Here is a 13,553-nt window from a genome sequence, read left to right as displayed (position 1 = left end):
ATGAATCAAACATTGTGTTTATATGCTGTATTATAAACTGCAAACATAAGCATGTCGGCTAACACGCTCACTGCCTACAGTAGTAAATTAACCCAGCATTACTCACAAGGAGCACATCATTAGTCAACTGCATTTTGTGGGATTATATTGGTGATAGCACATCCACTGTGTAGTGTTTCCTCACTGTTTGGAATCCAGTCCTGGATGCCATCAGAGTTTAGGGTAACATAGGCAGCTCTGTCAGCTCTTTATTGGATTTGTTTAAGTTTATATTCCAGCAACCTCAGCCAAACTCATTATCCAAAGCAGTGTTACATTCACCCAACACATTGTTCTCATCCTAAAAGTCTTTCTCTCTGATGAATGAAAACATACTGTTTAATTTGCAAACAACGAAGTATAAATCCAACAAACAGGGTTCTTTTAGACTGAAATAGGAGACTGATCTTCCCTCATCCTGCTTTACTACTATAACACCAGGACTAGCTTGCTCTAAACTGCAATACAAGAACAATGTTGTTGCTTTATTTTCATGTCTTCTACAGGGATCATCATCTGAGGCTTGTACTTATACAGGATTTGAGTTAGCGGGATAACTTTAGGGTTTACTCTGGGTTGTCAGTACTACGAAGCTGGTTCTCTTTTTACCAGGATAAATCACTGTGCTAACTTATGCTGAACATAACCTGTTCCGGAGCAGGTTATTCTCAGGGTATCGGATCACAACCTGTCAACGCCCAACCTCTGACCCATAAGATCACAGAAGAAAAGAGTATCCATGGACAAAGGTCTGGAGTCTTGAGTAAAAATATATTGTTAGGTCAGTAGAATAATTTCATTGTTCCAGGGCTCTATTTCCAGTGGTTTTAAAACAGAGATTCTGACAAACCGAGAGATCATATACACACTAAACACATGATTTTAGCAGGATTTTCAACTTTTTATTAAGTTTATTTTAGCCTGCAGTGATAGCTGACAGTTGGTGATTTTACACTCTGATTCCATCAAAGATAAAGATAAAAAAAAAGGTGAAAAAAGATAATATTTTATCGGAATAATTCACACACTTTTTTTTAAAGATATTTTTATGGGCATTTTTTGCCTTTAATTGATAGGATAGTGAAGTGTGAAAGGGGGAGAGAGAGAGAGGGAGAGACATGCAGCAAAGGGCCACAGGCTGGAGTCGAACCCGGGCCGCTGCTGCAACAGCCTTGTACATGGGGCGCCTGCTCTACCCACTAAGCCACCGACGCCCCAATAATTCACACACTCTTAATTGGTTCCCGTTACTTATTTTTACTTTTGTATTATTGCTTCTATTTTATACTATCCTTTTGCACTGTCTGCATCGTGTGTCAATTCAGAGTAAAATTTTCTGTTGATTCTCTGTATGCCTGTACATAACTGTAGAATTGACAATAAAGCCTCTTGAATCTTGAGTAAAAGCTTCATTTTGGGTCAGATAGATCTCATCATCTTGTCATTAATTATAGGCTGCTTTTCCACCCTTAGGTAGCAGAAACAATCTGACATTACTTTAAAGTGTTTTATGTGACTTATTTAGAGTGGTGTCGTCATCCCACAACTAAAAAAAGAAAAAACCTCTATATTAATGTCAAATATAGCCGTACATGTAATGTAAGTCTCAGCTGACTGAATTTTTGGATAGTATTTTCAATGTTTCTACAATTTTTCATTGTATGCATATCTCGCATCAGCAGACACTTTTGGTACAGTTTTTTCTGATATCATATGAAGTAGCTTACTTCCTTCATGGTTCTGATGATGTCGCTCGTAATTAACTTTCACATAAACGCAAAGTTGACTGAACTGAACTGGGTAATTAGCTTTGTAGAACCGGTTATCCAGATGGCCAATGTTAGGGTTAGTCAAGCCAGATAACGAAAAGATATCCTGGGTAAGTTGAACTGGCTACGTAGTACAGGCCTCTGGTGAGGATGCTGTTTGCCTGAGATATGGTATCTTTAGCTTCAGTCTTACAGCACATCATGTAGGTAGCTGTCAAGTGCATATTTTAAAAAGCTTTTACAGAGATCTGTAAGCAAATAATATCAGAGGAAATGAAATTTCTCTGATGATCACATGCAAACCTCTGCATACAAAAACCCCCCAAACATAGTAAGTACACACAGAGAACATGGACTCTGATGTAATAAATCAAACTTCAAACTAAATCAAACTGTGATCATCTCATCTCCTTTCTTGGTATCAGTTTACTCACCAATGATGGAGGAAGAATGCAAATGTTTTACCCAAATGAAAATAGCAATACCACACTGTAAAAAATACTCTGTTACAAGTGAAAGTCCTGTATGCAAAATGTTAAGTACAAAAGAATTAGCATCAAAGTGTACTCAAAATACCAAAAGTAAAAGGACTTATTATACCAAAGGATTATAAATAATGATCTATTATTGTGTACGTCACTCACACATTTATACTCTGCATATTTAACATGCAGTACAGTATATTCTTGGCAACCTGTTTGAGGGGGTGTGAATCCCGTGTACATGCCCTCACGTTACCACTATCTCTCTGATTAAGTGTGTCTATCTTTAAGTAACATCTGCTGACTTAATTAACACACTGAGACATGATGAGAGGATCCCAGAGAGGCAGAACAATTTCTGTGTCCCAGAGGAGACCATAGCTCCCAGCCAAGGAATCATATCCACTTTCCCTGAAAGACTGACAGATAGACATTTTACAATGAAACCTAGTGTCAAGAAGAAGTTGTTACTAATGTTCAGTGGTGGAAAGTAACTAAGTGCATTTATTCAAGTGCTGTACTCAAGTACATATTAGAGATAATTGAACTTGCATATTTCCATTTTATTTTACTTTGTACTTTCATCCCCTTCCTGTCCAGTGAAAACCTTGTATCTCCAGATGTGTTGATGCTAGGGCTGGACAATATGAAGATGTTATATCGTTATCGAGATATGCGTCTTAGATTTCGGATATTGTTGTATCGTGATAAGGCATAATTAATTATGTTTTTTTCCCCCTCACTTTAAAGAAAAAAGAATAATAAAATCATGAACAATAGATGATTTCAAACCATAAATAAAACACCAGGGAGAAATGTAAAAACAATGGCTGCATTAAAATTTAAAAGATCAACGTCAAGAGTTCAGTGTAACACAATAATTAAGAATAAAAAGAAACCCACAAATTTAGAGGATAAATGATAGGAAAGCTATTTGATAAAGATGAGTTCCAGAGCCTAGGAGCCCTAACAGCAAATGCTTGGTCCACAGTGTGAGGTGGGAACAGCAAGTTCCTGCCTGAGGGTTGGAAAGGGAACATCAGTTCAGGTTTATATTCTGGAGCCAGCCCATGAATGGCTTTAACAGAAATAAGTGAAATCTTAAGGAGTAAGAGCATTGTTTGGCTCTCTTGTTTATTTTTGTGCGGTTGTCCAGAGTGACAGAGGCGTGAAGAGGATCTCAATTTACCCGTGACTCGATGCAGCGCAGAGTGCTGGAAGTGAGTATGTTTTGCATTTTTGGATGCCCATTTTGCATTTTGATAACCTGTTTCAGATATGAGTAACGGCTATGATAACCAAAACATTTACAGATGTCCACCGCTTTGGTCCAGACTGAAATATGTCAGCAATCATTAGTTGGATTTGCATTGGATGGATTGTCATTACATTTGAATTGTAAACTTTTCGTCTAGTCTCTAAACCTTGAGGTCTGAAGTATCATTTATTCAGTACTTTATAGCTAAAACTAATAACATTGCCATCAGCCTCAGCTGTACTTTTTGTTTAGTACTAATTAGTATGCTAACTTGCCAAGCTAAGATGCCAAACATAGCAAATATTACACCTGCTAAAAATCAGCATGTTGTATGCTGAGATTAGCATTTAGCTCAAAGCATCTCATGGGTCCGGTAGCATGACTTATTTTATCTGCTGAAATTTTCTTCTTGTCGTTTAAATATTAATTATCAAAATTATAAACATTAATTGTAGGCCCTTCTCTAAGATGGCAGTTCTGGCTTTGATTCTTGAACAGCTCATAAGAGAGCAGCTTGAGTTTTATGTAAAAATGCCATTTTATCCAAACATCAGTCTGGCCTCAGAAAGCAACATAGTGCTATTACCTCATGATGGTGGTGAACACTATCAAATTTAATAAGTAATTTGTTAATTAATAATTTGTTTGTTTATTTATTTATTTTATTAATGCAATTGTATTTTTCAAATGTCAGATTTTTTTGCCTTCATTTGATAGGACAGACTAAAGCATGAATTGGGAGAGGAAAGGAATGACATACAGCCAAGGATCGCAGGCTGGAATCAAATCCACAGCTGCTAAAACAAAGACAGCGCCTTTCTACATGGTTAATTTAGGTTAAAATGTGGATGGTCCCAGCCTTCACTTAAATGCAGACGATACAGTGATATATTGGCTGTGGCCAAATTGCAAGTTGTCTTAAATAGAATTCAAATTCATCTTTCACAACTAAAGCTGGTTTAAAATGCTGATAAAACTAAGGTAATGCACTGAATTGCCTGTGCACACTTTGGACATTATAACTGCTCAGAAAGTAATTAGAAGTTGTCTCCTGTCATAAATATCTCAGTATTTGGCTTGATGACCTTTCTTTTAAAGGTAGGTTGATAATCTTTTTAAAAAAAAAGCTGAGGCTGAAGGTAGGGTTTCACTCCAGGAACAAGTCCCGCCTATACTTTTTAGGCCAGTAGAAGACAGGTCTCTGTTACGTTTTTACTAGTTCTTGGTCACAATGATCTGTTGTACATAAATGCATCTGAACATAGCTTGCACATTAGGTCCTGCATATCACAGTGTACTGAGATTTGTTACAAACTGTAAAGCCCTCACTCATTTAATGTATGCTTTATTCCAGGGCTGACTTACCATCTTGGACCTTTTGTAGGCTCCGTCATTGATATTTTTAATTTATAAAGCCATTCAGGTTAGACCACCATCATACATTTGCATTTTGATTGCAAGAATCTGACTGTAGTTATAGTCTGAGATCACAAGATGTGTTCTTGTTGTCTTCTCCAAGTGTACGGCTGACCTTGGAAAGAAAGCTGTTTTGTGCTCTGCTCACCTCAAAAAGACTTGAAACTAGGAGAATTAGTCTCTCTGCTGGATTTTAAAGCTCTCATAGGTACAGTGGGTAAAAAAATGTTTGGTACTTGTCACTGTGCGTAGGTATTTTAATATCTCGACATGTTAATATATATCTAAATATCTTCTTTGTTTTCTCGTGGTTATGTGTTGTTTGTAACCTTTTATGCTGCTGTCTTGGCCAGATCTCCCTTATAAAAAGAGAAATGATCTCAACATACTTGCCTCATTAAATATGGGTGGAAAAAAATTCCATTTACACTGAAATTCATTTACTTTGAAAACAAAACACTGAAACACTTTTTTAAGCTTTTAAAGTAATATTTAGGTGAGAATGTTGCAGTGTACTGTTTGTAGACTCTTGTATTTAGGGTGTTAACAAATGTAACTGTCAGTTTTCATTGCAAAATTTGACAATTATGCCAAATCTGTTATTTCCTCCTTTACATTTATTTACAATCTATCCTTCTTTTGAGCTGGAGCAGGTCATCAGTCCCACAGTTTGATATCTTTGAAGGAAAAATGACAGATTGGGACATTTCCAAACAGAGTCTGGACATCTCCAGACATAAATCTGCTCTTAGTTTGTTGTGGATTTGTTGTGGAGCGTTCAGACCAGTTACAACCAGACAGTTACAGCTTGTTTTGCTTTTAATCCAATACCCTGGGAGCTTTCCATCCATAGCAACGTTTGGAAGCCGCCCAGAGCCTGCTGATCTCTGTATGTTGGCACAGGTGCTTCCAGGTCACCTTTGGCATTGCTTCACTGTCTCTACGTCAGTGTTCGCCCTGCTGCTCAGCTCTAGCCTACACACACTCACACATACGAGGCCTCGAATGTAACACCCTGCTGCTTTTGTCTAGCCAAATCATTCGAGCATGTCACTTTTGAGCCACCTCTGTGACAGGTGAACACTGACAGTGTCTCCACAGCTACACCAGCCAAACAAATATGGCCGTGTACCAACTCTGTCCACAGTATCGATCTGATCCACGTGATTGTGTCCAATTAATCGACCTGTGGTTTTTTCAATTAGTCTAATCCCCGCTTTGTCATGCAAGTTGCTCAGCAGCTCCACCATCAAAGAGAAGCATGTAGACCTCTCAGGGCTTGACGTTAACTTTTTTCCCAAGGAGCACATGTGCTCCTAAGTTGATAAAGTAAGGAGCGCACAAAGAACTTTAGGGGCACAATGTAAATTGATCAAATAATGTGTTTTCCGTAATAAACGTGATGCAAATAGACATTTACAAGCAAAATTATTTAATGAACACTATACAAAATGTACAGAAAGATAAAATCATCAAGTTTTGAAAAAGTATTGCAATTTAATTTTGTCTTTAATGTTATTATCTTATATATATTATCTTTGCAATATGATTATCTTATATAATGTTATTACTATCCTAAAACATTCTGCAGGTCCTCTGAAACTCTGCAGGACTTATTTCCACCCTGCCCAGCAGCGGTACCTTGGCGAACGGTCCCTAACTGCAGGGAGAATGGTGCAGGCTTCCCCGGAGGTCCGCCGCTTTTCCCGGTCCCTCGTCTCTGCCACACTTTGACTTATTTCCACCCAGCCGACAGTGGGACTTATATTCATTGTGCCGACAGTGGCTTGGAAAACCGCCCATAACCGTGTCACATGGGGAAGAGGGAAGGCGGCTGGAGTTCCTCCAACATTTGCGGTTAGATTATAATATTTTTTTATTGACAAAAATATAGGCTGCTTCGGCTGATTTTTTTTATGCGCACATGTGCCCCTAAATATTTTTTAGAGTTCGCACACACCTATTTTTAGTCACAAATGCGAGTGAAACCCTCGCACTGTCGAGCCCTGCCTCTCTCTATACCTTGGGCCTTTGAATTGTCCATCATCTCCGCAGCAGTACAGTTGCTGATGGTTGTCCAGGTCTGTGTGGGCTCTACCACATTGTTCAGCTCTTGTTATTTTAAAAGTAGAAGTGGAATTAGCATATCTGCCCTTTCTTTCTTTTGCTGCTTTTAAAAAATGCATTATTCCTGCTTGATTTTTATCTTAACTGCCCACACGTGAAGCAGTTGGTTTAAAGAAAGACGCCCCCATCTCTGTCTCTGTCTGCTTCATTTCTCTCCTGCATCCAGGTTACATTCTGCATTTCTTACTCTCAGTTTTTTTCCCCTATAACTTTTTACAGTTATTCTTTCCCATTTTCAACAACAATGTCAGAGTTATTGCTTGATGTTTATTAGATGCAAGAATTTCTTTTTTAACAAACATTTTATTGCGTTTCATGTTATTAAAAATGTTTACAATGGCTGAAGTTTCAAATGTCACTGCTGCTTCTCTTTACACCTGTTATTAACATGTGTCATGGATGATCAGATCACAGGTGGACAGTTCCAAGTATGTCCACACCTGCACTAGAATGCGTGTCTACATGTGATTCAAGTTGTGATACAGTCTCACTTCCCCAGAATCCTCAAAACACGAGAGCCTTTACATATCATTTATCTCTTTAATAATGTCCAGTGCTTCCCTAGAGTAAGGATTTGCCTTCTTGGTCCCTGCTAATAGAACCTAAAGAGGATATTGGTCCTAATGTTGTACATTTTCCTGTGTCACGCTACCTAAACATAGCAAACAACAATTCATTGGTAGAAAATAGGGGTGTAACGATACATTAATCTGAGTTGATAGTAGGGGTGGGAATCGCCAGAGGACTCGATACGATATTATCATGATACTTTGGTCACAATACGATATTATTGCGATATTGCGAAGAATTTGGGATAGAATATTTTGCAATATATTGTGATTTATTACCTTTTTCCCAACTGCAAATGATTTCCCCGAAGAAAAACTCATAAGATGAAGTTTTCAGTCTGTTCATCTGACTTTGCTGTGGTATGACTTTGGTGCACTGCTCTAGTTTGGAGAATGTGAGACAGCAGTTGCCAGTCCTCTGTGAGATAATGTGCCATTATAGTCTCATATGAATCCTTTGACCTTGATGTCCGGGCATCAAAAGTTCATGCCTCCCTTCCTGCTGTACTCAGATTCCTCAACTTTATGCTTCACTTCTCTGTAGAGCATGATTATGGGTGTGTCAGTGAAGAGATGTCTGGACGGAGTCACATACCGACAAAGTGTTTTAAGGATATAAAAAAAGCCTTTGTTTTCACTAACGCTGTATGAACCAAGATCTTTGCACATTTTTTTTAGCTCTGTCAGAGTTGGATGGTAGTTTTGTCTTGTAAAGTAAAGTAAAGTATCTATCTATCTATCTATCTATCTATCTATCTATCTATCTATCTATCTATCTATCTATCCCTACCTACCTACCTACACATCATCACAATACAATACATTTCCAATATATTTTACTCTAAATTTGATAGTTGTAATTCTTGACTTTTCCAGTACTTGTTTTTTGATTTCTCTTTTTTTCTCTCTTTTTTTGTGACTGTTATGCACCACATTACCAAAGCAAATTCCTTGGATGTGAAAACCTACTTGGCAATAAACCTTTACTGGTTCTGACACTGATTTTCTGACACACCCAAAATACATGAGTGTTGTGTGTGATGCTGCAGTCTTCTAGCAGAGTAAATTCAGTAAATTCATTCAGGTCGCCTTAATCCTGAGCATTATGATTGTTTTCTATGACATTATTTTGTCAAGCTTTATTTCGAACATAAATCCGTTGTAATGACTTCAACACCCGCTGGCTGCAAAGGTCCATTAACTCCAAGTAATGAAGTGATCCTGGAATGATTTGGAATTTATTTGTGATTTGCACATTTCAATGTTCATAGACACTCGTTATTTTGTTAATCCTACCAAGTCATTTTTTGCATATACAAAGTAAAGTATGTTTACTATCTGCCCTTGTTTGCTACTTTACACCTTTCACCACATGTGAAGAGGAAGCCTGTACGTTTGTATATAAACACTCTTGTTCTTGGTGTGAAGGCCTAGTGGATGTGTTTTGTTTTTTTTACCCTCGTCCAGTCACTGGTAGTGCAGCAACACAGAAGGCTGGTGAATTATGGATGTGCTGGGACCTGAGAGGCTGTTTCTCTCACCTTCCTCTGATTCCTAACATTCCTCAATACTTTCACTTCCTTTCTTTTGCCAGGACAGTGTTAGATATTTGATGTGCAGCTTTATTCACTTGTTTGCTTTTGTGTCTCTTTGCCATGTTAGCACCGTGGCTCAAGAAATTGTAAGATTGGCAATCGGTCCACCACCTTTGTTCCTACAACTATTAGAAATGAAATTTGTACAGCCATTCATGTCCCCCTAGAGGATGAAGTCTACTGACATTGGTGATCCCCAGACCTTTCCTCTAGTACCACCATGAGATTCACATTTTTGTTTTTAGTGAAAAGTATGGCCAACTGTTTGATGGATTGCTATGAAATTTGGTGCACAAATTCATGTCCCCCTGAGGATGAATTACAGCGCCATCATCTGGTCAAAAAAGTTGTTTGTCCAGAAATTTGGTTTATGACCAAATTTCTGCAAAATGACCAATTCTTTAGCCTCAGCTGTACTTGTTGCTAATTAGCACATGTTAGCATGCTAACAAGCTAAACTAAGCTAGAGAAAATGTTTACTATTCCCACTAAACATCAGCTTGTTAGGGTTGTCATCATTCAATGATTTATTTATTTGTCTTGTCACATATGGTCATACAAGGCACAACTCCAGTGAAATGTGATCCTGTCAGCTTGTTCAACTTGTCCATTGTGATTTACTCCTTTTTTTTGCCTCTTCTTACATTGTTTGGTAGTGCTTTACAATTGTCTATGTGTGGTTTCTGGTTGTGGAATGATTTAACTTTAGTTTTTGGTACAGTTGGTTCTGTTATTTTACAATTTAAATACTCCATAGACTCAGTAAATTTATTTATGTCATTGGTGACGTTAAGAGTGGTGTACTGGAATGTGCTTCTTCAGACTCTGATTGGTTCCATCTCTAGTGTTAGTGGAGGTTTGCGTTGTAATGTGTTTCTTGACATAAAAAAGATTGTTACATGGGTGCTCTTCCCCAAATCTATACAGTGACTCTGCTCTGCAGCTGCCTTTGAATGATGTATAGCAATGGTCCAGTGTTTATTCTCTGCTCGCAGATTTAGCATTTTTGTCTTTTGGAATCATTCCTTTTCTACTTCAGCATATTCATTTGCTGAATTGTTGATGTAGCTGCAGTGGTTATTGATGTGTGTATTGTTTTATCTACATATTTTGGTGTAACCACAGCTAATTTGTTGTCCACATGGCCCAGTATTCAGTTACAAATTGCTAATTTAGGGATCTCAGAGTTGAGGCCTTGTACCAGATACTGATTGCACCATCTTTCCCTCCTTTCCCCCCTCTGTTTCTTCCACAGAGAGCAGCCCATCTTCAGTACACGGGCCCATGTCTTCCAGATTGACCCAAACACCAAGAAGAATTGGGTTCCCACCAGTAAACATGCTGTCACCGTCTCCTACTTCTTCGACAGCACCAGGAATGTATATCGAATCATCAGTCTGGATGGATCTAAGGTGTGTGTGAATATCGCACTCAGTAAAGTGTTAGTATATTTATGTCTGTGTGTTGTTTCAATCCTTCATGGAGCTCCAGAGAGGTCTCAGTCCAACTTAACTTGTCCAGTGCCATTACCACATTTGATTTTGTAAATATATCCCACCTCTATCCCCAACTCGCCTCAGCCTGGCCTGTCTCTGCGCTGAGGCAGTGAAGGAGGCGGTCGAGCCTGTCATATCTATGTGGCAGTGATTATTTTAGTCTGGAGAGAGGTGCAGGGGTGGAGTTAGCATAGTTATGTAAGAGCCTCTCTGGGTGACTACTGCTGTTGTTGTTGAACCAGAGAGTTTTTGCTGTGTTCTGCTGGAAATAGCAGAGATTGGGTGGGTTGGTGCTGGAGGACGTTATTATCCAGACAAACAATAAGTCTTCTCAGCAGAGAAAAAGAAAACAAACAGACACAGATGCCACACAATGAAACATCTTTCTGGTTGTGTTTCTTTCCAAATTCTAGAAGTGAGAAAACTTGTGAGAAAAACTTGAAAATGTTTCAAAAAGTCCAGTTTAAAGTTGTGAACCCTTAAAACTAAACAAAACCTACCAGTTGTGTTGAGTTGAATCAGAGACTGATTGTTGTCCTTGTTTGACTAGATTTGTTTCGTTGTATTTCGTCCTTTCCAAGGCAAAATGACAGAGGGAAGTCTAAACTCTTCTGCTTTGCCCTTTTGTTAATTTTCTTATAACATACTTACAACAGATTTGTCTTGTGACTCCATAGTTGGGAACAACTGTACTAAACTACATTAAAGACCTCAACACCACAATCAAACTTGGACCCTCCTCCCTACGCTGTTTGTACATACACTGCAAGCTAGTATTGTAGGAATTTTTTGTTGTAATTGAAGAGATGATACTGTAGCTAACTACTAGGACCTACCTGTCACACAGAACGCAAGTCAACTCTGCGTCACTCTTCATCACCAAATTCTCCCCCAGTGTTTGCCAGCTGAAATGAAAGCACACCCCAATTTCACTCCGGTGGGATGAGCTTTGTCTGCTTGATGCTTTGCCTCGCTATATTTGCAGGTTTTTTTGGCACTATGTGTGCGATTTTTGTGGCCTCCATGAATGTGTGCTGTCTACAGTGTGACACCTGGTCACTGCCTTTTTATAGTCCTGACCTTGCAGTGGTGTAGTGGTGGGTATAGGGATTATAACTACCTCTTTTTCTGGCAGTTTACAGTATGCCCACCCATCAGCAAAAAAAACCCATTGGAATCTATAGGGGAGTAGACCCACTTCCTCCTCAGTAACCTACCCATCTGCCTTATAGCACAGCCATCTCATCAGTTACCACTACATCACCTTCACCTACATGCTGTTATTAGCTGGAGGCTACAACACTGGCCCAAAAGTTGCAGCCCATAATTGTCCCGACCACAGCAACGTAAGAGGAAAATAAGAAAATCCAGGCAGAGGGCAGAATCTCTGCACATAAATACCCTGCCGCACTCTTCTAGTTGGTCATAAGCAAGCGTCAACCTCTGGGGCGGAAAAATTAAGCCTATGTGGATGTGCCAACAACTGCAGTTCTTTGAATAACCACTTGAGGCTGGCTCCAGAAGCCAGCCAGTCTACTTAGATCACCATGTTGAAATGACAAACTTTAACAGCGGAAATAAACATGTTCACATTGGTACAGAAAATGGTTTTGGTCTCAGTAGTTAATTTCAACATTCATGGCGACTGTATGGGGAGTGAATTTCTTTGTAACTCTAATTAAGGGCGGGCTGCTTTGAGTGACAGTCTGCTATTAGTGTGCTCAGCTTCTCAGTCAGATCCACCTCTTGCTCCTCTGTCTCCAAAAAACCAAGGTGGCAACGGCTGGAATGCCAAACTTGAGGCCTCAAAACGACAGTCCACAAACCAATAGGTATATCTTTATAGTATGTAGTATATCTTTAACAAATATGCAGTGTTTCCCAAGAAGAAGAATTCATTTATGGAGGTTTACCTCTTGGTTTGGGTCCATGAGTTGACTGCTGTACAATATTACATTAACAAGCTGTCCTCCAATCACTTTTTTAATCTTTACGACTGCATACGTACAGTTTTGCCAGTTTTCAGTCAATGTACTTTTTCGATTGCAGATTTTTTTGTCAAATTTGTGAATCTCTCTTGTCACAGCTAATTATTTCACAAGATCTGTCAAATTTGTGAGGAAATTTTGTACAGAACTGCTTTATTCTGTCAGCTTTTTTCAGGATGGGTAGAGCCAAGCTACTTACATATAAAGTATATATTAAAGAGTAACTTAACAACAGACTGATAAGCAGTATTTGATTGTCCTCTTTTACACCATATCCAAGAGTGATGTCACAGAGTACACCTGTATATCACTGCAGCGAGGTGAGAAGTAAAATTAGAAGAGGTCAGCTTTTTTTCCTACATATTTGGACAATTTACCAGTCATCTGAAGTCCTGCTTTGTTCTTCTGTGATGCCTGCCAATCAGTCAGTTGGGAAGGCTTATGGGGCAGGCGACAACCGCCAGACATTCAACATTGTGAACTTAGCACAGCAAAACAAAATCTATGCGTGTGCATTAGGGTTGGGTACTGTTCATAACTGAACCGATACGGTACCGGTACCGGTATCTGGAATTCGGTACCAAACGGTACCATATTTCGGTACTTTTTAACCCTATGGGCCCTAGGCCTTTTTGGGGTATTTTTTACTGCCTTTACTTTTAAGCTCATATCACAGTCATTATAAAGGCTACATACACATGCTATATCTTGTTTGTTTTTTTCAGGACAATCTGGGCTAACCAGATTTGCCATCATTTCATGTCCTTCTATGTGCCTGTATTTTATATTAATTTTTATATCAATGAAAAAAACA

General features: G+C 38.8%; 1 protein-coding gene across 2 annotated transcripts in view; it reads left to right on the top strand.

The window, feature by feature from the left end:
* The window catches only part of LOC126395151 (homer protein homolog 1-like), a 36,737-nt gene that overhangs the window by 9,686 nt on the left and 13,498 nt on the right, over positions 1-13,553 (top strand). For both annotated transcript variants that reach the window (XM_050052370.1, XM_050052369.1), the window contains exon 2: positions 10,511-10,667. In XM_050052370.1, the coding sequence (XP_049908327.1) occupies positions 10,511-10,667 (157 nt within the window). The remainder of the gene's footprint in view (positions 1-10,510; positions 10,668-13,553) is intronic.

This window comes from Epinephelus moara, chromosome 9, assembly GCF_006386435.1.
Source record: "Epinephelus moara isolate mb chromosome 9, YSFRI_EMoa_1.0, whole genome shotgun sequence".
Lineage (NCBI taxonomy): Eukaryota > Metazoa > Chordata > Actinopteri > Perciformes > Serranidae > Epinephelus > Epinephelus moara.
The sequence above is the reverse complement of the archived record's forward strand: the minus strand, read 5'-3'. Positions and strand labels throughout refer to the sequence as shown.